The sequence below is a fragment of the Callorhinus ursinus genome, unplaced genomic scaffold (assembly GCF_003265705.2).
Source record: "Callorhinus ursinus isolate GAN/ISIS: 27379988/994484 unplaced genomic scaffold, GSC_fseal_2.0 scaffold41, whole genome shotgun sequence".
Taxonomy (NCBI): domain Eukaryota; kingdom Metazoa; phylum Chordata; class Mammalia; order Carnivora; family Otariidae; genus Callorhinus; species Callorhinus ursinus.
Window position 1 is genome coordinate 12,513,121 of NW_027397103.1, and position 24,337 is coordinate 12,537,457.

Here is a 24,337-nt window from a genome sequence, read left to right on the forward strand (position 1 = left end):
AGGTGTAACAAGCCCGGGGAACTCGCACCCGAGGCCCGTCTTAACGCGAGAGGAGCAGGTCTCCCGCGCCCTCCAGCGTCTTAGGGCGCGGGGCGGGGTCGCACCCAAGGGGGGGGGGGGGGGGGGAAGGGGCTGCCGCGTCCTCGCCCTGACCTCGCCCGGGGGACTGTCGCAGGCGCGGCGCTCGGGGGAGCAGTGGCCTCAGGTGTCTCGTGGGGTGGGACAGCCACGTGTTACTTTTTTCTTCCATGCTCGAGGCGGTCAAGAGGGCGACGTGCCGGCGGCGACCGAGGAGGAAGGCGAGCAGGACGCTCAGAAAGTAGAGTCCGGGCGTGAGTCAGGTGAGGGGCGGGGCGCCTCCGCGACGGGGGGCGGGGACCGGTGTGGGGGACCGAGCGGGGTGCTGGCTGTCCGCCCTCAGCCCTGAGGCCTCCGTGGGCCGGGCAGGGGGGGGGGCACGTTCCCGGGGAGCATCTGCCTTGCCCCTAGGGCGGGGGTCCTCCCTCGACTTGCACGCGCATCCCTCGTGGCTCTGCCTCTGTGGGGCCCAGAATCTTCCCGTCCTTACTCTTCTAAAGGCGACAGTCACCGGATCATCCGCAAAGGCCCTCTTTCCAAATAGAGACCCCTTCTGAGGGTCTGGGCGGCGTGCCTTCGGGGGGGGGGCGCACTCTTCCACCCAGTATAGTCCAGGGCCCGGACCCCCCAGGCCCGTGCAGGCCGCGTCTGGGACCTCGCGACCCGCGGTGTGCGTTCTGTTGTGGAGCCGCGGCTTCCTTCCCGTTGTGCAAACGACACGCGCCACTGCTTGCGGCTAATCTGGGGCTCGAGCGGAGGCTTTCACTGCTCATCAGTGGACATGTCCGAGCTGGAGAAGTTGCTCTAAATACACCTGAGCGTGCCCGACCCTGCTGAGCCTCTGCAGGCTCTGTGTCTCCTCTAGGGATGCGGTGGCTTTAGCTTCAGGCTTTGACCCAATTCCCCCGCTTCACCTTTTCTCTTTCTTTTTATTGTTGTTGAACGAGTTCATTTTATTTCTAGTGTATTTCTACTATTTATCTAACTGAGCTTTCTTTTTGTCCTCATTCCTGAAACTTTTTATTTTACCCTTTTTGGGGGGGGGCAGTTGCATGTATTTTATTCAGTTTTTAAACTTTTAATTTCAGTATAGTTGAGTGTTAGTGTCAGGTGTACGATATACTGATTCGGAACCTCCATACACCCCCTGGTGCTCCTCAGGACACGCGCCTCCTTCATCCCCATCCCCGTCCCGGCCCCTGCCTCCCTTCTGATAACCATCAGTGTGCTCTCTGTAGTTAAGGGTCTGTTTCTTGGTTTCTCTCTCTTTTTTCCCTTTGTTCATTTGTTTTGCTTTTTAAATTCCGCATATGAGTGAGATCATAAGGTATTTGTCTTTCTCTGACTTCTTTCACTTAGCATTCTACTCTCTGGCTCCATCCATATTGTTGCAAATGGCAAAATTTCATTCTTTTCTACGGCTAATATTCCATTGTGTATATACCACATCTTCATTCATCTGTCGATGGACACTTGGGCTGCTTCCATAATTCAGTTATTGTAGATAATGCTACTAGGAGTGCCATCAAGACCAGACCCGCATCTCGTACAACAGCATTTCATTCAACAGACGCGTGATCGAAAAGCTATACATACATTTTTTTTTCCACAAATGAATCCTATCAGAGCCTTGATGTAGGTTATAGTGGCAAAAGTTCTTTGTATTTCTGATGGGTGGGTTCTCAGCCGGAAATTTAATGTGTATGTGTGTGTGCACACGTGTGCGCATGTCCCAGCTACCGTGTGCAATGCGTGACTTCTTGAAGATTTTCACTTTAAAAGGGAGTTTTATTATTAGGACGAGAATGATAGCTCACATATTAGCATTTATTCTATTTTCTCTATGAAACTCGAAACTGGTGGGGGATGAAAATAAAAGAAATCTAAACAAAATGAATGTATGTCTCTCGAGTCTACTGTGACCAATACAGATCTGGAAACCTCAGAGCCATCAGTCACAGCCCTGGGAGTTACTGATGAGTCCAGTGATCACACAGAAGGGAGAGTTTTCCCCAAAACGGTTTGGCTCTTAGTGCAAAAGACGCCACATGACACCAGGGTGGCTTGGGAATCAAATCAGCGTGTGGGGTCTCCTGGTCTACTCTTGGTTTTCTCATCCATAAAATGGGGACAATAACATCTAGTGGTGAGACTCTGGAGAGTTCAGTGCTGGTGTGGTTCTGCGCCTGGCACAGTGACGGCCTGTAGCCAAAAACACACTTACAAAATGCGCTGAGTGAGTGCAGCTGTGCTCCTAGACTTGGTTCAAATGGTTAAGTTCTAGGTTATGTATATTTTACCACAATAAAAAGAAAAAAATGCATTCGAATATCCACTTGGAAGTCACGTTAATTTGCTTTGTCAAGAAGACCTCCCTGACTTTTCAAGCAGCCTCCTTCTACGGAGGTCTTTCCCGTCCAGAGATTGACTGGTGTGTCTTCATGGAACGCCTCAGGAAGTGTGGCTGTGGCCTTCATCCCCACCGCCCGTCTTACCAAACTCCAGCCTAGCTACTAGCCTTCCTGAGAATGAACGGACCACCCCTTTTTCTGACCTCACAGTCCTCTGCCCGCAATCTGTAACCACATTGGGGTTAAAAATGAATGCTTCTGGAAAGAGGATGACGACTAGCAGAGACAGAGCACACTGCCAAAAAACCCCTTTTCCCTCTGATTTTCAAATATTCGCTATCTTGTGAAAGCGAAGTGTCTAACCTACAGCTTCTGCTTCTCGTAAGGGCAGGTGACTCACGGGCTGAGTGCGGCACAGGGGCCGTCTGGCTCTGCTGGGGACGCGCACGGCCCGGAACGCGGTTTTGTCAGTCTCATTCTTTGTTGCGGGCAGCGTCCTGTGCGTTTTAAGATGTTCGGTGGCATCCCTGGCCTCTCCCCTCCAGATGCCGGCAGCACCCACCCTCCAGCGGGGACAACCAAAATGTCTCCAGACATCACCAAATGCCCCATGGGGGCCCGAGTCACCCCTGGCTAAGAACGCTGCCCCCGATACAGAGGGCCAACAGACCCATGAAAAGATGCTCAACATCACTCAGCCTCAGGGAAATAATGCAAATCAAAGCCACAGTGAGATACCTCCTTACACCTGTCAGACTGGCTACAGTTAAAAACACGTTGGCGAGGATGTGAAGAAAAGGAACCCTCGTGCACTGCTGGTGGGAATGCAAAGTGGTGTAGCCACTCTGGAAAACAGTATGGAGGGGCCTCAAAAAGTTAAAAATAAATCAGAGAGGGAGACAAACCATAAGAGGCTCTTAACTCTAGGAAAGAAACCGAGGGTTGCTGGGGGAAGGGGGGCGGGGGATGGAGTAACTGGGTGATAGACTTTAAGGAGGGCATGTGATACGAATACCGGGTGTCATATAAGACTGATGAATCGCTGACCTCTACCTCTGAAACTAGTAATACAGTATACGTTAATTAACTGATTTTAAACAAACAAAGAACTACCCTACAATCCAGCCATTGCACTACTGGGCATTTACCCAAAGAATACAGGAACACTAGGTCGCCTGGGTGGCTCAGTTGGTTAAGCGACTGCCTTCGGCTCAGGTCATGATCCTGGAGTCCCGGGATCGAGTCCCGCATCGGGCTCCCTGCTCAGCAGGGAGTCTGCTTCTCCCTCTGACCCTCTCCCCTCTCATGCTCTCTCTCTCTATCTCATTCTCTCTCTCAAATAAATAAATAAAATCTTTAAAAAAATATTTAAAAAAAGAATACAAGAACACTAATTCAAAGGGTCAGCGGAGGCTGACCCTTTAATACACATTAAATTTCCGGCTGAGAACCCACCCATCAGAAATACAAAGAACTTTTGCCACTATAACCTACATCAAGGCTCTGATAGGATTCATTTGTGGAAAAAAAAATGTATGTATAGCTTTTCGATAACGCGTCTGTTGAATGAAATGCTGTTGTACGAGATGCGGGTCTGGTCTTGATGGCAGGAAATCTACTTTTCTGCTTATTTCAGTTTGCACACTGAATAATGTTTTGTAGCCAAGAATTTGCAGGTGAGAAACGATTCTGTAAATCAGCCTGTAATCAACATAGAGAACAAAGAAGCGGACGAAGAGAGTTTAGAAGCCCTCCCCGTCAAGGTACTTTCGGCTCTTTCTCCTCCTTGGTGGGGGAATGGGAATTCCCTCCCCTCTGATGAGTCTGCATAACTGACATTCATATTTGGGGGAACGTATTTGGGGTAGAGATGATGGCGTTCTCTGTTGGGAGTCCCCACGGCTACCCTCAGACTGAATGATTTGCTAGGATGACTCACAGGACCCAGAGAAACTTTTATACTCATGGTTATAGTTTAGTGCAGTGAGAGGATGCACAGTAGAATCAAAGAAAAAGGTACAGATGGCAGAGGCCGGGAGGAAAAGGGGCCCGAGCTCCCGGTAACGTGGCCTGGACGTGCTATTTCTCCCAGCAAGTATGTGTGAGAACACACAGGAAGTCAAGCAAGTCAAGGAAGCCCACCCAAGCCTTGGAGTCCAAAGTTTCTACGGAGCATCTATGGGTGTGAAGGGCCGCTCTCTAGCCTGCAGGAAGTCAAACTGATATAAGGTGACCGGGGCCCCAGGCAAACAGAAACAGGCATTCACCACCCATCATGTTGCTCGTATAAACTACTTGGCATGACCCAAGGCCCCAGGTATACAAAGACACTCACATCAGGTAGGCTATTCCAAAAAAACAGAGGTGATCACCCAGGAGCCCGCGAAGGGCCAGCTTGAAAACCTTTGGAACATGTGGAGTTTGGACAACTCAGGCGTGCTGAGTTAACCTTTTACTTCACAAATCCCAGAGGTGGAGCTTAAAGCCAGGACGTAAGCATCCAGTCTGGCCTGTGCTAAATGAAATTACTCTGATCGGCTCCATGAATATACCCCACCCCTGAAACCAAATTCAAGCCCGTTTGTTGCAATTTACAGCCTCGGAAAGCTCTGTCTGGACTTCCCAGGTCAAGTGTGCCTGCATCAGCCAGTTAATAGAAGAGTCAGGCTGAGTGCTCAAGTCTGGGTGCCTTGTGCACGTGTGTGTGTGTGTGTGTGTGCCTGCACGCACGCGTGTGCATGTGGTCCGCTAGGACCCTTTGTCAGCCGGGAGTTCAGAAGGCCCAGAGAGGAGGGCTCAGGTGGGTCTGAACGCTAGCTTGTCTGGGTGAGCGGGTATCTCTCAGCCTGATGTTTTTTTGTTCCCCGTGTTTCAGAGAACCGTTAAGCACATTGTGGATAAGACCTATCTCTATGTGCTGTGTACTCCTGTTCCGGAGGAGTTTCTGGACCAGAATGTGGTGTATTTCCTCAGAAATACGAAAGGTATATTTCTAGTGTGTGTGCATGAGTGTGGGTGAGTATGCACCTGGATGTGTATCTGTGAGATTCTTAATTTTTACACTTTCTTGAGAATACAACTTTTTTTTTTTTCCCCAGGCCAGCCAATCCTCATTACTCGTGGGTCCCTATTTGTGAATTCACCTACTTGCTCACGCGTTTTCATAACCCCCAAATCAATCCTTGCCGTGCCTTGAGGTCATTCGTGGATGTGCACAGCATGGGGAAACATTTGACTTTTTTTTCTTTTAAAGATTTTATTAAAAAAAAAAAGATTTTATTTTTAAGAAATCTCTACACCCAACATGGGCGTGAACTCACAACCCAGAGATCAAGTGTTGCGTGTTGCATCTTGCAGTGATGAAGCCAGCCCTTAATGGGGAAACATTTGAGTCACTGAATCTTTGTGTTCCTGGCTGAGGGTGGACTGTTCCTATTGTTATCTCTTTAGTGCCATGGTTTTCATATTTTTTGGTACTTTCTCTTGGTGATTTCACTGTTTAAAATGGCCTCAAGCATAGTCCTGGAGCACCGTCCGGTGTTCCTGAGCGCAAGAAGGCTGTGACATTTCTCATGGAGGATGCAGGTATATTAGAGAAGCTTAGTTCAGGCGTGAGTTACAGTGTTGGCTGAGTTCAATGTTAACGAATCAACCGTGTAGTACATTAAATAAGTTGTCTTTAAACAGAAACACAAACAAAGCCAGGTTATGTGTTGATGGCTGATGAAAGTGTGACCAGAGGCTACAGGAATTTAACCCCGGGTGTCCTGCAGGAGCAATGGCTGGGTATTCGCTAATTCCTTGTTCGAGGTGACTTCACGGAACAGAAATACCAGGAATAATAAGAACTGGCTGTATAAATATATTCTTGGTTCTATTGTAACAATTAAAGGGAGCGAGATGCAAAATGATGTGACCCTGAGTTGTAGGATGAGCTCTGGCGCGCTCTCCGTGTGGCCGTGCGATTTAAGACAGAGGAGCTGCTTGGAGGCCAAGTCCATCCCACGGGGTAACTTTTGGGCGGGGTGTTCTTACTGTGCATTCCTGCTGCATTCTGGGAGCCACCTGGGCGTTTCTAGTGACACCCCCGGCCCCCCGGTGGCTGTCACTCTCCTGTCTCTCTGACCCCCGGCCCTCCCTCTTGCCTTATTTAATTCGGGCTGACTCCCTAGTCTTCCTGCCTGGGTTTCCCCCATTTCTTCTGCCTTTGCCTCTGTGGAGGCTGTGCGTAGCTATGTTTTAGGACTCACAGTAAATTCCAGAGCAAACATTATGTGGCTTTCTTTTTTCTCTTTTGAATTTGGATGGCGTTTTGGGTGCACAGGCCGTGGACGGGGCAGCCACGGCATCCCCTCGGGCTTTATTACTGCTCGCTCGCACCATCTTTGTGTCTCTGTGGTCGTCTTTCATTGGGCTCAGGCTCTCTTTCTTTCACATTCTGGGTTCTTACGTACTTTCCCTCTAAATTTGAGTAAAGAGGAGTTTGATATACAGAAGCGTAGTGAGGAGAGAATAAAGTCTACACAGATGTGGGTCTGAAGTGAAATGATTGCCTTGGTTGACATATGTGTCGTGTTTCTGTTTTGTTTCCCAGTGAGGTTGAGGGAAGGGCCCAAGGGACCTTCAGAATGTCTCCCGTGCTCATTGATGTTCGGTTGGGCGGAGTAAAGACATGTGAAATAAAACCTGGCCCAACGGTTGGCTGTCACCAAATCTGTCTTTAAATAAACTCGTGACTCAGAGGGGACTCCGGTGATGAACTGGAGAGGCGTTGCTGGGAGTGGGGACCCAGGCCAAGCAAGGAGCCCAGCAAACATTTCTAGAAAACACAAGTGTGTCTATCCGCTGGTCTGGGTAGCTGTGCAGTGCTGCTGGTGGGAGCCCGGGGTTCCCAGCACGTCAGACTTCCCTCAGTGTCTCACGGGCCGAGGGATTCGTCTGACTAGAGGTCAGCATCATTTTGAGTCTGTGCCTGGAACATTCCTGGGTGCCTACTCAGAAAGAAGGAGCAGATTTGCCAGGTACTTGGGAGAGTTACCTGCCTGCCACCTCCCCACGTGACTCCCCCTCTGTGTCTGTTCCTACGCAGAGATGGTCTCCGAGGCTACGGATATGGAGGAAGCTATGGAGATCATGCCTGAGATGCTGGAGTATGGAGTTATCAATTCTAACGTGCTTCCCTTTCTGAAGAATGTCATATGTCAGGTAACCATGGACAAGGGAAGGGGTCTCAGCATTTTGTAAGATTCAGGCCGTCTGGTTCGTTTCCTCCACACAATAAGGAATGTTCAGCAGCTCTTGTGTCCCAGGTGCCATTGTCGGAGTGGATCTTGGTGCTCCAGGAGCTGATACTGGGGGAAAGACATGAGACACAGATTCCTAAGCTGGAAAATATCAGGCGGACACAAGTGGCATGAGTTCAATAAACCCTAGTAATGTGATAGAAATGGATTCTGTGTGTGTGTGCACACGTGTGTGTGTGTGTGTGTGTGTGTGTGTGTGTGTGCAGGGAGTGGTGGTAAGGGATGGCCTCACGGAGGAGGCAGTGTTTGATAGACCAACAATGGAAAAAAAAAAAACCTCGTGAACAGACTAATTCCCCTAATGATAAGTTCCTAGGGAAGTGTAATAGGGTGGGGCTCAGGGGGTCAGGAAAGGCCCCTCTGAGGTTGTGGCATTGAATTGAGACCTAAATTAGGTAAAGGTGTTAGACATGTGAAGATCTGGGGCGGGGAGGGGGGAGGAGAACTTCCTGGGCACCGAAGGTAGCATGTGCAAAGGTCCTGAGGCAGGAGCAGACATAGCCTGGTCCAGGAACAGAAGGAGGGCCAGTGTGGCTGGAAAGGAGTGGGGAGGGTTGGAAAGGAAGGTTAGGTGTTCAGCAGGGGAATGACATGGTCTGGTTTGCATCATTCCTTTGGCTGTTGTGTGAAACTTAGACCGTGGGAGCAGGGGGCAGACGCTGAAGGGAAGAGAAGACCAGTATGAGGCCGTGGAAGAGTCTGTGGAGGGGGATGGTTGCCTAGACAGGAGTTCAATCAGGGGAGGCAGTGGGAGGCAGGCAGTGTCAAGAATATGTTTTACTGGGGAGAGGACATTTTGAACGTCACCGTGAGTGTGTGGTTGGCAGAATCCAGACTGTGAAACCACAGGTCAGATGTTCTGGGCTCTTCAGTCAATGGGAGGTACACATACGTTGTCTTAAACCATGGATCCAAGTTTCCGAAGAAAAGGCAAAACTACACACCAAAGCCCAAACTCAACCAACTAACTGAAGGGCATTTTTTTCATCATTTTTATTTGGATGGAGCTTTGTTATTGTATTCAAGTGACTTCATAAATGCATGCTTCTGTACTCAGTTAAATGTCAAAAGGACTGTGTCCCCACTCCCTTCTTGATTTTTGATCTTTATTTATTTAAGTAATCTCTATGCCCACGTGGGGCTCGAACTTGCAACCCCAAGATCAAGCATCGCACGCTCTACAGACTGAGCCACCGGGCACCCCCATCCCCTTCTTTATTTTAACCCTCCCGTGAGCTAGCCTGGCGCTGAGCAGACTCTCTAAGACTTGCTTCTACTCTTGTTTGTGCTGTGGTTTCAAATCCAGCCGCCTTGCGGCTGGTGGCAGCCAAAGAAATGCAGGATTATCTTCTGGATTGTCACCTTGGGCTTGGGTCACATTTTTACCCTGGGATCATTTTAGGTCACATATTTTCATCTCTCTTTAGCTCTGTGCTCTGGACTTGAGCAGTTTCTGCATTGTAGTTACATATGTGCTGTATCTGATAGAACATTCGACACCAGAGGCAGCATGAGTGCATGATCTTGAACACAATATTGTGTGATTTCTTTCAGGTTTTCATGCCGGCTTTGTCCTTCAATCAACACAAGGACACCTCCCTGGGATTCACATCTGCAGAAATATCTGACTCTTTCGAGTATGAAGTAGACCTACCCAACATGCCTGGGGAAGCCTATCACAGCATTCAGTTGATACGGGATGAATTTTTAATGAACATCCAGAAATTTGCAAACGGTATTCAAAGAACAATGCAGCAACTTGAAGGTGAGGCTTCCTTTTGCTCGTGTTGAGGGAAGCATGATGGATTTCCTTTAAGAAGGCAATTTCAGAGTCCAGGAGTCTCTTGCTTTCATTTATAATCATTCTTTCTTCCCTGCTCACCATATGAGCGACCCTGAGCTGGGAAGAAGACCCAAAGAGGAATGACAGAATCCTGTCCTCAAGGATCTTATAATCTGGCGCACAAGGAACTATGGCAGAATGGGAGCTTAGGAAAGACATTAGGGCCTTGAGGGGTTTGGAAGAGATCGCGTCGGAGAAGCAGGGGGAAATCAAAGGAGACTTCCCGAAGGAGGAGGCATTTGACCTCCTCTGAACGGACAGCAAAGCTTTAGTAGGTGGAGTTGGGGAGCAAGGGCATTTCAGGCAGGGAGAATGGCCTGGACGAGAGAAGGGAGTTGGAAAGAGTGGGGTTTCTGTGAACAGGGAAACGTGGCTGGCTGGTCCTGGCTTAGGTAGCTTTGTGTGCGAGGCCAGAAGCTTGTAGATGATGGGCCTGCAGCGGCTGCTGTTGGATCTGCACCTCATTACTGGGGGTGTATGGCATGGCGGGAGTCCCTGAGCCTGGGAACATGTGTGTCAGGAATGGAGAACAGCAAGGTGGAGAGGCCGGCTGAGGGGGTTACACTGTGGAGAGTCGCAGCCCGTGACAGCCAACACGGTGTGCACCGGCGAGGGCAGCACGGTCTTCGAGACGGCGTCACTATTCTAGGAAGCGGGACTTTCCCCCTCTTTGAAGTAACCTTGAACATGCCCCACCGCCTAGAAATGTTCTCTGCTGGAAATGAGAAACACCCGTAGAGATGCAAACTTTTGATAACATGCTACGGACATGTGTTTTTCAGATTCTATTTTAGAATTTTTTTTTTACTACCCCCCCCCCCACCCCCCAAAGTGATACTTCTCTCTTGGTGTCTGTGTTTTTCCTTCACTGACATTTGTAGCCTTCTTTGGCCCGTCTGCCTAACCCCTCTCTCCCTGAATTAGTGTAAAATAGAGATGGGGAAAAAATGTTTCTTCTATTCTTGGATAGGATTTATGTGTCTTGTTTCTTTTTTAAAAGATGTATTTATTTATTTGAGAGAGCGCATGAGTGAGGGGAGGGGCAGAAGGGGGAGGGGAGGGAGGGAGAATCTCCAGCAGATTCCATGCTGAGCATGGAGCCCAACACTGAGCTCGATCTCATGACCCTGAGATCACGACCTGAGCCGAAACCAATGCTCAACCGGATGCTCAGCTGACTCGCCGCCCAGGAGCCCCTGTGTCTTGTGGCTGGTGTCAAAAAGCAGATGAGTGAATACATTTTTGTGTTTTAGATAAACTGCTAGAAGGAAATGCACTAAAATGTTATCAGCCACTGTCGCTTACTCTAGGTTATGAGAGTAAGATGGTTTTCTTTCTTTTTTCCTATTTTCCTATAATCACGTATGATTTAGAAAAACCAGAAAAGTAGGTGAATTAATATTCTATAACCTGGGTCAGCAAGTTACGGCCCATGGGCCACATCTCACCTGCTGCTCGTTTTTGTGTGGCCTGTGGGATAAGAACTGTATTTATAGTTTCCAATGCTTAGATTTTAAATGATTATATAAGAACCTACATTCTGTCTTCAGCTTTGCCTCTTGGTCTGCAAAGCTGGAGATATTTACTCTCTGGTACTTGAGGAAGAACTTTGTGGAGGGCACCTGGCCAGCTCAGTCAACAGAGTGTGTGATTCTTGATCTCAGGGTTGTGAGTTCGAGCCCCAAGTTGGGTGTGGAGATTACTTAAAAAAAAAAAAAACAACTTTTTTTTTTTAAAGATTTTTAAATTTATTTATTTGACAGAGACACAGTGAGAGAGAGAGAACACAAGCAGGGGGAGTGGGAGAGGGAGAAGCAGGCCTCCCGCAGAGAAGGAAGCCCGATGCAGGGCTCGATCCCAGGACCCTGGGACCACGACCTGAGCCAAGGGCAGACTCCCAGTGACTGAGCCACCCAGGTTCCCCTTACTTAAAAAATCTTAAAAAAAAAAAAAGCAAAGCCCAAACTGTGCCAATCCCTATTTTATAATATCATCTCGGGGAAGAAATTTGTTTTTCTTTATGGGACATTTACAAATGGCTTTTTGTAAGTCATTGGCTGTCAGTTGAGAAAGAGCTCTTTTTGCCCTTTTTTCTTTATGATGCACAGAATTGCAAAGCTCAGGTCATCTGTTGCGTGAATGTTTAATACAAGTATATTAATATGATTATAGCAAGTATACTTAAATATATTAATAAATATGTGTCCACATATGTATATATGTTGCATTTTGTTAAAGTAATACATACGTAAGTTTTAAAAAAATTAAGTGGTATTAACATACAGTGCCGTGAAAAACTGTCCCTGCTTCATTTTCCCTTTCAGTCCATTCCACTCCCCGCTGGTGAATTTAGCTGTTTTTTCCCTCCTTCCCTCCTTCCCTCCCTTCCTTCCTTTCTTATTTTTTAAAAAGATTTTATTTGAGAGAGAACACAAGAGTGGGGTAAGAAGGAGAAGCAGGCTCCCCGCCGAGCAGGGAGCCCGACGTGGGGCTCGATCCCAGGACCCCGGGATCATGACCTGAGCCGAGGGCAGATGCTTCACCAACCGAGCCACCCAGGCGCCCCTTTACCTCTTTCTATTGATAGCTACTGCCACGTCTCTCAAATATACGCTTACACTGCTGTTTCTTCTTAATCGTAGACATGAGTGTTATTTCCTGGCATGATGAGGATTTTGCCCCTTCCCCTGCTGCAGCCAGCTCCCATCATACTTCCATGCCCTTCTTTTCATTAAGTCACAAAATGGGTTTTGACGTTATTATGACAACAGGAATACTGTTTACTTCAGAGCAGAGTAGGATCCTTTGATGAGCTTTCCTTTTTTTTTTTTTTTTAAAGATTTTATTTATTTGACAGAGAGAGACACAGCGAGAGAGGGAACACAAGCAGGGGGAGTGGGAGAGGGAGAAGCAGGCTTCCCGCGGAGCAGGGAGCCTGATGTGGGACTCGATCCCAGGACCCTGGGATCATGACCTGAGCCGAAGGCAGAGGCTTAACGACTGAGCCACCCAGGCGCCCTGATGAGCTTTCCTTTTTTGTACACCCGCCCCTTCCTCCGCCAGCATTCCAAATTGCCATTCTTAAAGTATCTTATAAAAATATCTTGTACAGTCCTCTCTGGTTTTGTTTTTTGCAAAAGCTCCTCTTATTAGACGCCCCACTACCCACCGGTGTCCTGTGTTTCTTGTTGCAACGCAGGCAGGGCACCCGCAGCGTGATGCATGGCTGCGTCCCAGATGCAGTGTTTCCTGGATCGCAGGTCTTCTTGTTCAGTTGGGTTCCTCCCTCACTGGGTGGGAATCCATCCTTAGGTAACTTCCTGAGAAAAGGCACATGGGAAATAATTTTATGAGAACTTGCATGTCTGAAAATGACCTGATTCTACACAGTGGTTTTCGGCATATAAGTTGGAATTTAAAACAATTTTAGCACAGAATCTTGAATACAGTTTCCATTGTTTTCTAGCATCCAGTGTTTCCTAGGAGAAATTGGATTCCTTTTTTTTTTTTTTTTAAGGCAACCTGTTTTTTCCCCCCCTCTCCCCTTTATGTGAACTTTTTAAAGACTTTATTTATTTGACAGAGACACAGCGAGAGGGAACACAAATGGGGGGAGTGGGCAGAGGGAGAAGCAGGCTTCCCGCGGAGCAGGGAGCCCGATGCGGCGCTCGATCCCAGGACTCTAGGATCACGACCTGAGCCGAAGGCAGACGCTTAACCACTGAGCCACCCAGGCGCCCCTGCTTTATGTGAACTTTTGTGTCTTTATCCCTAGTGTCTTTTTTTTTTTTTTAAAGATTTTATTTATTTATTAGAGAGAGAGAAACAGCGTGAGAGGGGAGAAGGCCAGAGGGAGAAGCAGGCTCCTCGCTGAGCCGGGAGCCCGATGTGGGACTCGATCCCAGGACCCTGGGATCATGACCTGAGCCGAAGGCAGACGCTTAACCGACTGAGCCACCCAGGCGCCCTCTGTAGTGTCTTGAAATGCTGTGGTGATGGACTTTTGTGTGGTCCTTTTCCCATTTATTTTGCTGAGCACTCTATTTTCAGCCTGAAGACCTAGTCCTGTAGTCTGAACGCTTATCTTCATGATTTCCTCCACTATTTATCTCTGTTCTTTCTTGCTAACATTGGTCAAATGCTGTTGATGCTGCTTTTTTTTTTTTTTTAATCTTTTGTGGTCTTTCCCATCTCTTTGTCTTTGTAGTCAGATTTTCTGAGGAGTTCAACTTTTCCCCAACCTTTGACTGAACTTTTTCACATCAGCTGTCACATTTTTTAATTTTTAAGACCTCTTATTCTGTGATTGTCCCTTTTCCAAAGCGTTTGTTATGTTCTTGTTTGACGGAAGCTGTCTTGTCTCAATTCCCTGAGACTCCTAATTGGGATTAAAAACAAATTCTTCTTTGGCTTGTCTCAATTTCCTCTGAGGTCATTCTTTCTGATATATCTTGGCCCATCTGTTTCATGCTGGAGGTTTTTTCAAATATCTCTTGAGCTCTGGGTTGTTTGTCTAATTTTTATTCTTCTAAAATTTTATTTTTTAAAGTGACCTCTACATCCAAAGCTGGGGCTCCAACACACAACCCTGAGATCAAGAGCCACACGCTCTTGCGACTGAGCCAGCCAGGCGAACCCTTGTTTAATTTTTTAAATTGAAGTTATAGGTTGTAAATTCAGGAACATCTTAAATAACTGGATCACTGTGACCCATCTTAACACTGTTACAATGATCTACAATTTTTAGTTGCATTCTAATGGAAGAGAATGAAATATAGACGGATCAGGTCGGGGGATGTAGCAGATCTTGCTGGACTGATGTCTAGGGAGAAGAGCTACCTGATTCACTTGAACATTATTGTCTATAATCATTTTTTTCCCCAAACAAGTGGCTAACTGACCATTTCTATTCTATTAGGTGAGATCAAGTTAGAAATGCCAAGCATCAGCATAGAGAGAGAGGTGTCTGACCTGGCTGCTGACCCGGAAGCCGTTGAAATCTTAGAGCAGTGTGTGATAAACTGGTTGAATCTGATATCTGCAGCTGTCGAGGGCCAACTGAAAAAGACTCCTCAGGTAACTCAGGCTGTGCCTTTGCAGATTCCCTGACGGCTCACGCTGGCCCCCGGAGAAAGAGCCGGGAGTCTGGGGATCTGTTGGATGCAGCCTCTTGTCTTGCTGTTTTGTGACCCCCTTCAAGGATCAAAGCATACATACCCAAGATGTCATTCTTGGGCTTTCTGATGTTTGGCGTGCTGCCAGATCATACCCTGGATTGATAGAGATAATACCGTGTATCAGTCAGGATGCTTGGGCTGCGAAAAACAGGAAGCGTAACTCAGCTGGCTTCAACAAGTGACCATTTGTTGGCTCACATAATTGAAAAGTCCGGAGGCAGGGCTGGTTTCAGGTATGGTTTGGTCCATCTGCGTTTCCCTGGGAGTCTCTCATCTCCGTTCCATCCTCCTCAGGCTGGTTTCCTTTATGGTGGCAACTTGTTACATCCCCATGTCCTATTGCCTGGAGAAAGGCGGACTGTCTGTGGTCAGCCTTCCTAGCCAGAGTCCTGAGATCCACTCTGATCGGACCCTCCTAGGTCAAGTGCATGCATGGATTCCTATTTGGAGCAGCTGGAGAAACAATCACGGGTGTATGCTCCACACCAATGATGACTCTCTTTGTGTTCATATCACCTCTCAGGGTAATGGTCCTCTGGCTGAAATTGAATTCTGGCGGGAAAGAAATGCAACACTAAGTGCACTCCATGAACAGACGAAGCTTCCAATAGTCAGGAAAGTCTTGGATGTGATCAAGGAGTCAGATTCCATGCTCGTGGCTAACCTGCAGCCCGTCTTTACTGAATTATTCAAGCTCCACATGGAGGCCTCAGACAATGTGCGGTTTCTGTCCACAGTGGAACGCCATTTCAAGGTATGCCAGGGGCCCGGCGCTTTGGAAAGTCAGGGCCGTGAATTGGATCTTACACGGATTGAGTTTCCTTTTTTAATTCAGCATTTAAACCACTGTGGTGGCACGCATATGACACTGATTGTTTTAACTGCTTGCAAGCGTGTAGCTCAGTGGCAGTAAATACACGGTGCTGGGCACCCAACCTCCTGACCCGAAAGCAAGCATTTCATCACCCCCAACATAAACTCAGAAACCCTGAACCAACAATTCCCTCCTCCCGGCACCCCTGGTAACCTCGATTCCACTCTCTGTCTCTAGGACTTTGCCCATCCTAGGTGTTTTCTGTGAGTGGGGTCGTTCATCTTTTATGCATAATAAACTATCTCATTGTGATTTCGATTTACATTCCCTCAGAACTAAGGAGATTGAACACCTTGTCATGTGCTTCTATCTTTGATAAAATGTCTGTTGTCATCTTGTCCCCATTTTTGATGTGTCTTATTATTGATTTGGGAGTTAAAAAAATTCTTTTTTGAAAATAAGTTCCTTATCAGATATAGGATTTGCAGTGTCCCCATCTGTAGGCTTTTTCACTTTTTTTTCTTTTAAATCTTTATTTAAAGATTTTTATTTATTTGAGAGTGAGGGGGAGAGGGAGAGAGAGCGCGCGCGCACGCTCACGAGCATGGGGGAGGGGCAGAGGGAGAGGCAGAAGCAGGCTTCCTGCTAAGCGGCGAGAGCCCGATGCGGGGCTCGATCCCAGGACCCTGGGATCATGACCTGAGCTGAAGGCAGACGCTTAACCAACTGAGTCACCCAGGCGACCCCCAAATGGCTTCTTTGCCCACATAGCTAGCGCCTGGGTGCTCCTGGGTCTCTCTCTCTCCACACCGTATCTCATCTCCCAAAATTTCCCCACATGGCTTGGATGTCTCCAAGCCTGGTGGCTTCAGGGTAACAGGGTAGTCACACTTCTTACAGGGCGCTGGCTTCCAAGAGACCAGAAGCAGGCCAGCTGAGGGCTATGCTCAGAAGGGGTATGGCATTACCTCTGCCATATTCTACTGGCTAAAGAAGTAACAGTCTGTGTAGATTTGAGGGGATGGAGAGGTTGATGCCATCTCTTCATGGCGAGGGGGGCACAGTCAAGATGTTGTGACTGTATTTGGAAAATACAATCTGCCACATGTGTCCTGGGTGTGTATATGTACGCTTAATAGGTACACATATGCATTCTTTTTCTATTTTTCTCGCTCTATATCTCTCTATATATTCACACACACCCATACTTTATACATGTCTGCAAATTGCTTTATTTACTTTCATTGTAAATCTCCTCTCTCTTTCCATGTCAATGCATCCAGAGCTATTTCAAACTTCTTTCGGTGGTGAAACACTTCCTCCTGTAATAAGTGTATTTAGTTTTTGAATTAGGAAGAGGGAAGCTTCCTGCATACGTGTTGCTTTAGTAAGCTACTTGACCCCAAGGCTAAGGTTGCTTGCTCTCTCCGGTTAGAACATCACGCATGGATCCAGCTTCCACGTCATCTTGGAGACCATCCCCTCCATGATGGGTGCCCTGAGGATGGTGTGGATCATCTCCCGACACTACAACAAAGATGAAAGGATGATCCCACTGATGGAGCGGATTGCCTGGGAAATTGCCGAGAGAGTCTGCAAAGTGGTTAATCTGCGGACTTTGTTCAAGTAAGAAGTCATACGCCATGTTTTTCTTGAGATCTTAAATAGCTTTTGGGGCGCCTGGCTGGCTCAGTCAGTGAAACGTCCGACTCGATCTCAGCTCAGGTCTTGATCTCGGGGTCGTGAGTTAGAGCCCCACACTGGGCTCCATACTGGGTGTGGCATCTACTTAAAAAAAAAAAGATCTTGAACAGCTTTATTGAAATTCAACCATTTAGAATGTACAATTCAGTGGCTCTTCGGAGGTATTCAGAGTCATGTGTCCATCACTGTAATCGAAGGTAGAGTATTTTTTTCAATTAGAGAAGAAACCCCATACACTGTAGCTGTCACCTCCGGCCTCCCCGACCCACCCAGCCCTGGGCAACTACAGGTCTCCTTTCTACCTCGATGGATTTGCCTCTTTGTACAGATGGGGTCATCCGACATGGGGTCTTTTATGACTGGCTCCTTTGACTCGGCATCACATTTTCAAAGTTCACCCATGTTGGGGCGCGCCTGGGTGGCTCAGTCGTTAAGCATCTGCCTTCAGCTCAGGTCGTGATCCCGGGGTCCTGGGATCGAGCCCCGCATCGGGCTCCCTGCTCCGCGGGAAGCCTGCTTCTCCCTCTCCCACTCCCCATGCTTGTGTTCCCTCTCTCACTGTCCCTCTGTCAACTAAATAAATAAAATCTTAAAAAAAAAAAAGTTCTCCCGTGTTGGAGAAGGTGTCAGTGCTTCCTTCCTCTTTATGGCCAAGTAACACCCCATTGTGGGGATGCACAGGTTGTCTTATTTTATTATTTTTTAAAGATTTTATTTATTTTTTGACAGCGAGAGAGGGGAACACAAGCAGGGGGAGTGGGAGAGGGAGAAGCAGGCTTCCCGCGGAGCAGGGAGCCCGATGCGGGGCTCGATCCCAGGACCCCGGGACCATGACCTGAGCCAAAACCAAGAGTCAGACGTTCAACCGACTGAGACACTTGGGCACCCCATAGGTTATTTTAATCAGGACCTTCTTCCTTAGTTATCCTGGGGGAGACTAAGTCCCACAGTCAGAGGGAAACTTACTTCTGGACCCCAGGCCCCTAAGGGTGGGAGAGCCTCTGGGATCAAATGTTGAAGAAGCTGCAGATCTTCACTTTCTTAAAAACAAACAAACAAAAAAACCCCCCAAAAAACTATACAGGTGAAATAGGTACCAAAACCTTGGTATTATCTTTTCACTCTGGTGGTGCAGCCTCCACTGTGGGCTTCCAGCCTGGGGCCCAGGGCCGCCTGCTCACTTCCCAGCTCAGACGGAAAGCTCCCTGGGGGGGACTGTGGTTCCTGTGGGCTGGGTGGGCGGCTGCAGCAAAGGTCAGCCTGGGTGTGGCTTGCGATCATGACCTTGCAGGTGTCCAAGGGCCTCACCCCCTTGCCAGCTAGGGCGGGGCAGCGGCTCTCCCCACCGGGCTGTGAGATCAGGGAGGCCCTGCTCCTCCGTGAGCGTTCTCCCCCTAGAAGGCTGCTGCCCTTGGGGGGTGTGGCTGGGACCCCACTGCAGCTCTGCCTTCCCCCACCCCCCCCATTGCGGCCTCTCTTTTTCTTCTCAGAGAAAATCGAGCCAGCGCCCAGCACAAAACCTTGGAGGCCAGGAACGTCCTCCACATGTGGAAAAAGGCCTATTTTGACACCAGGGCCAAGATCGAGGCTTCGGGGAGGGAAGCTCGGTGGGAGTTTGACCGAAAGCGGCTGTTTGAGAGAACGGATTACATGGCCACCATCTGCCAGGATCTCTGCGACATTTTGCAGGTGGGCAGGCTGGCAGACGTCTTCTCGGCTGCACGTGAGGCTGACTGGAGTTGGGACTTGCCCGATGGAAAACCGTTTGGCTTTTTGATGGCACACTCTCTGTGTGTTGTGGGTGTGGGGGGCAGCCAGGAGACGGGGGAGTCTGGCAGGGGGAAGCGCCTGAGAGAGTATTCAGAATGTACCAGAATATACCAGAGCCACACCAGACCTCTTGCACCTCTTCCTTGTCTTCTGCGACACCCCTCTGTCTCCTTGCTTTGGGCTGTGCTTTGACCTGCGGCCATTCCTTCGCGGTGTCTTTGGCAACATCTTCCTCCTCTGTCTTCCCATTAGATGTTGGAATTTCTCAAAGTCGCCTCCCAGACTTCTCTCCTGAAGCCACCTCATGCTTGCCCATTGCTTCAGCTTCTGCCTACCCACCGGGGACCCCCCCCCCGCCGTTTATCTGATCCCTCTCTCTCCTAAATGAATGTAAAACGGTTCAGTGGCTGAGTGGATGAATGATCCATAGTCCTTTGTCTCCCAAAGGTCCATCCATTCATTGACTCTTAGAATTTGTTGAGAACTCATTTGTGCCAGGCACCTGCACTTGCTAGAGAAACAGTGGGAGCAAATCCAGGGCCAGCCACCTAACCCGCAGTGTCCAGTGCAAACAGACGTGGGACCCCTTGTTCAAAAAGCAGGAAAAAAATGCTGTTAAAAACATTAAAATATAAAGCTTTTCTCTCTCTCCTGATGTCTCTTGCCTTAGCGGGCTTTAGTTTTTGTTTGCCCCGACTATAGCAAAGTAAAGAGAGTAAAGGGAAATTAAACATTTAAATTATTCCATGAATTTTACTGTTCATCCTTAAATTGTGCAGTGTTCGCTTAAAATGCAAATACAAGGGCATTTGGCTTGTATGCAGAATCACAGTTTGTGCTTTGTCGCTGGGATGCGCAGACGTACGGTCTTGTTGCTGGAACAGCGGCAACACCCCACACGAGTTTTTCTCTCACTTCTCGATGCACGCCTGTTCTGCCAGGCTTCTCTCCCCGCAGCTTGCCGACGAGCGGGGGAAGGGCTGGGAGGGAAAGGAGAGTTCTTCGGGGTCTCTGCTGTTCGTCCTATGTCATCATTTTGGGGTGCGCAGCTGGTGAACACGGGGAAGTTACAGGAGCAGGAAACCATGGGGTCGGTTTCCTATTCAGGCGTGTTTCTCAGAACCGTGCGTGGCCTCCTGTGTCTGAAGCAAAGTCTGGTTTGAAGGGAGAACGTGGTCTCGCGGAGCAGCTGGGGTCCTCGAGTACTTGTTGTTGATGCAACACGCTTACTTGTCCTGACTGCGAATGTCTCCGAACTGGCATATGAGCTGGGCCCACCAGAATCCTGTGCTTATGGGGTCGTGGGGCATCACACGCTCTGTGTGGGAAGGAGTAGGGGAAATGCAGATCCCAGTTACCTTCTCATATGTGCGCATGGCTGTCCCATCAGACTTCATTTACAAAATGCACGTACAAAGATAAAATTATGAAGAATTTCAAGAAGGTAATAGCAGAGCCTTTCACCCAGCATGGGGCCCTTCTGAGCCTGGAGCCCTGTGCACCTGCCTGGGTCCCACGCCTATGAAGCTGGCCCTGGCAAGCATGTCCCTAGCTTGTGGCTCCATGGAGCTGTCAGTCTGGTAGAAGAAAGATGGTAGACCTAACAATCATACAGATACACAGCTGTGGCTGACGTTAAGGGCTCTGAAAAGTGCAGTCGAAGGGGCTCTGGAAGTGTGTACCGGGGCCTGACCTGTTCTAAGGGGTTGGACGTTATAAAGTGATCATCAACGATGAGTAGTAGCTAGCTAGGCAATTTGAACTGCAAGTACGAAGGCCCTGTGATAGGAAGGAACATGGGACTGAAAGAGGGCCAGGCTGTGCTGCAAGGAGGCGTCGTGTGAGGCACAGTATGGGAAGGGGTTGGAGGAGAAGGTGGGGGTCTGAACACGTAGACTTTGCAAACTGTGTCAGGATGTCTGGATCTTGTCCTACATGCAGTAGGCATAGTACCAGAGGTCTTAGACTGGGAAGAAGTTGCCTGTGTGACGTGATTTTTTTTTTTTTTTTTTTAAGATTTATTGTTTGGGGGGGGGCAGAGGGAGAGAATCTCCAGCAGTCTCCCCGCTGAGCGAGGAGCCCGACTCGGGGCTGGATCCCACGACCGTGAGATCACGACCTGAGCCGAAATCAAGAATCAGATGCCCAACCGACATGATTCTTGCCCTCAGGCCAATCTCGATGCAATCAATTTGTAGTTAGAACATTCATGAGAAAACCAAAAGGCAACTTCCTTGTGTTTTGTTTGGTCAGGTTATGGAGGAATTTTACAATATATTTGGTCCCGAACTAAAGGCAGTGACAGGGGATCCCAAGCGCATCGATGATGTCCTATGCAGGGTGGACAGCCTGGTCACCCCCATGGAAAACCTGGCCTTTGACCCCTTCAGCATCAAGTCTTCCCAGTACTGGAAATACGTTATGGATGACTTCAAGATTGAAGTTCTGGCAAGTAACTCATCGATCCGTTTAATCTTGGAAGCTGATACCATGTTTTCCCCATGTTAAATTAGTTATTTAGTCATGCTTCGAATGTTTTTTAAGTTATAAAAAGTAATACCTGCTTATTTGTAAAAAAAAACAAAAACACCCAGAAACAATATGGAGGAGTATAGGTAGAAGTGAACATTCCTTAAACTCCTTTGTCCCCATTCCTATCCCTTGGTAGAATAAGGTTAAATCAAGCTGGACACAGTAGCATTTCTACAAAGGTAGGTTGGGTGTATAATTGGAGAGGAAGTAGGAGGGTGATGAATGAGACTTGATTTAGTGGATGGCAGGGAGCCATTGAAGGTTGTTGACCAATGGGGTGAGATCATCAAAATTATGGTTGAGGAAGGTTCTTCTGGTCACAGCATAGGCTGGTTTGGGCTGGGGTATGACAGGAGGTGGGGAGCTGATACAGGAGGTTGTGGCTTGGGGTGTGGAGGAGGCAGAGCCTTCAAAGAGAGACTGTACTGAGAATATAGTTTCACTCCACACCGTGTGATAGGATGGTGGGTGGTTCATCATGCATACCTTTTCAGCTTCATGTGGGAAGTACATCAGTAGCACTCCCATTTATAACCCCAGAGCATCTTTTTATATGGACAACCTCAGACAGTTCTTCTTGGGTTTTCTAAACACTTCCATTAAAAAAAAAAAAAGTATTTATTGGAGAGAGAGAGAGAGAGTGCGAGCGCGCACGAGGAGGGGGAGGGGCAGAGGGAGAAGGGAGCGAGAGAATCCTCAGGCAGACTCCCTGCTGAGCATGGAGCCTCATGTGGAGCTTGATCTCAGGACCCTGAAATCATGCCCTGAGCCGAAACCAGGAGTCAGCCGCTTAACCGACTGAGCCACCCAGGGGCCCCCAAACATTTCCATTTTAATTGTATCTAGTTTATTCTCAGCTTCTATTTTATTTAAGTGTTATTAATTTTTTTGAAAATATTTATTTATTTGAGAGAGAGAGAATGAGAGATAGAGAGCACGAGAGGGAAGAGGGTCAGAGGGAGAAGCAGACTCCCTGCTGAGCAGGGAGCCCGATGCAGGACTCGATCCCGGGACCCCAGGATCATGACCTGAGCCAAAGGCAGTCGCTTAACCAACTGAGCCACCCAGGCGCCCCAAGTGTTATTAATTTTTAAATTGAAATTTTCATTAAGTCACTTTGTCAAGTAATACTAAAAGGCTATTAATAAGAAAAAGCAACCCCATGCTTAACTCCTCTCCATTCCCATTCTTGCTGTCATTTTTCATAATTCTAGACCTTTTTTGTTGTTTACCTTCCTATTTCCCTTTTTTTTTTTGTCCTTTTAATGCGATACCTTCCTATTTCCTAAGGAACATGCCAATGTGGTTACTTTCTGATTTATCAATTTAATCAGTTTTAGACACCTACTACCTTTTCAGAGAAGATATAGACTTGCCTGTCCTCTTCTTACCCTGTAGCTCTTCGCCTCTGTCTAACATAGTTTTATCATGACTTTTGGTTAAATTAATGGCTAGTGTTTACTCATGTCTGTGCAAATATTGTTGACTACTGAGTCAAGAAGCCCATCATAACCACACCACCTTTCTCGTACAACCCTTCATTTTTCCTAAAGTTCATCATTGCTTTTATTTTGCTTTGCTTGGTTATTTACATGCTTGTTATTTTCCTCCCCAACTGCTCTAACACTTCTGCCACATATCAAATGGGTTCCATCTGCTCAAAAATATCAGTGCTATTATTTTCCTAGAGGCCTTTGTCCCAGAGCTCACTCTCTTTCTGCTCCAGTCTAGACTGTTGGCTCTTTAGACTTACTGCAAAGTCGTCGCCCTAGGACTTCTTATCTCTTCTGATATCTGTTGGATCCTGTTTTCTAAGATTTCACATCTTCCTCTTTCCTTGTGGCTCTTTGTTTTGCTGGCACACAATTTTTAGAAGCTTCCTAAGAAAGTTTTCATGGGACATATATTTTTTGAGTCTTGTCAGTGTGAATTCTGAAATAAAGTTACAGAATTTAAGGTTGAAGTAACTTTTTTTCAGAAATTTGAAGGTATTCATTGATTTCTAGCTTCCAGTGTTATTAGAATTCTGATTTTTTTTTTGAGAGAGTGTGTGCGTGCAAAGTTGGGGGGCAGAGGGAGAGAGAGAATCTTAAGCAGGCTTTGTGCCCAGTGTGGAGCCCAACGTGGACTCAGTCTCACGACCCTGAGATCATGACCTGAGCTGAAATCAAGAGTCAGACGCTTAAGTCAGATGCTTAACTGACTGAGTCACCCAGACGCTCCTGAATTCTGATGTCACTCTGACTTAGTTTTTCTAGAACCAACCTTCTGCTCTTTTTAGAGTGGGATGGGATAAGGGTACAGAGGAAGCAGAGTGGCCTGGTCATGCTGGGCAGAGAAGGGATCCTGTGTTTGCCTCTCAGCCTCCTGATACCGGGTGTCTCCAAATGTTCAGCCTCCTGGAGTTTTCCTGGGGAGGAAATGGGTTCCTACCTGCTCCCCTGTTGCATCAGGTTGTGATTCTCTGCCTTCTGTAACGTTATTTATTTCCGTCTGCCTAAAACTCCTGAAGTATCTCTTCTTGCTGTTGTGGCCTCTCCCGTTTTCTTTGTTTATACAGGTTAACACTTAAAAAAATTTCCTTTTGACCATTTTGAACTGAATGAGGGGAGGGATCCGAAAGCCAATGCAGCCAATCTGCTGTTTTTAACTGGACACCAGCTTCCACTAAAGCACAGTGGAAATCCATATCAAATCACGAATTTCCTTTTTGCTTATTTCTTGCCACTTTGTTTTTGCAGGATAGTTATAGGCACATAAGGACT

General features: G+C 47.8%; 1 protein-coding gene across 1 annotated transcript in view; it reads left to right on the forward strand.

Moving 5' to 3' along the window:
- Positions 1-24,337, forward strand: part of DNAH10 (dynein axonemal heavy chain 10) — a 130,300-nt gene that overhangs the window by 2,348 nt on the left and 103,615 nt on the right. Inside the window, exons 2-11 of the mRNA XM_073881272.1 lie at positions 258-341; positions 4,092-4,192; positions 5,305-5,413; positions 7,519-7,634; positions 9,287-9,497; positions 14,494-14,651; positions 15,276-15,506; positions 17,002-17,192; positions 18,761-18,959; positions 21,294-21,488. Coding sequence (XP_073737373.1) covers positions 258-341; positions 4,092-4,192; positions 5,305-5,413; positions 7,519-7,634; positions 9,287-9,497; positions 14,494-14,651; positions 15,276-15,506; positions 17,002-17,192; positions 18,761-18,959; positions 21,294-21,488 — 1,595 coding nt within the window. The remainder of the gene's footprint in view (positions 1-257; positions 342-4,091; positions 4,193-5,304; positions 5,414-7,518; positions 7,635-9,286; positions 9,498-14,493; positions 14,652-15,275; positions 15,507-17,001; positions 17,193-18,760; positions 18,960-21,293; positions 21,489-24,337) is intronic.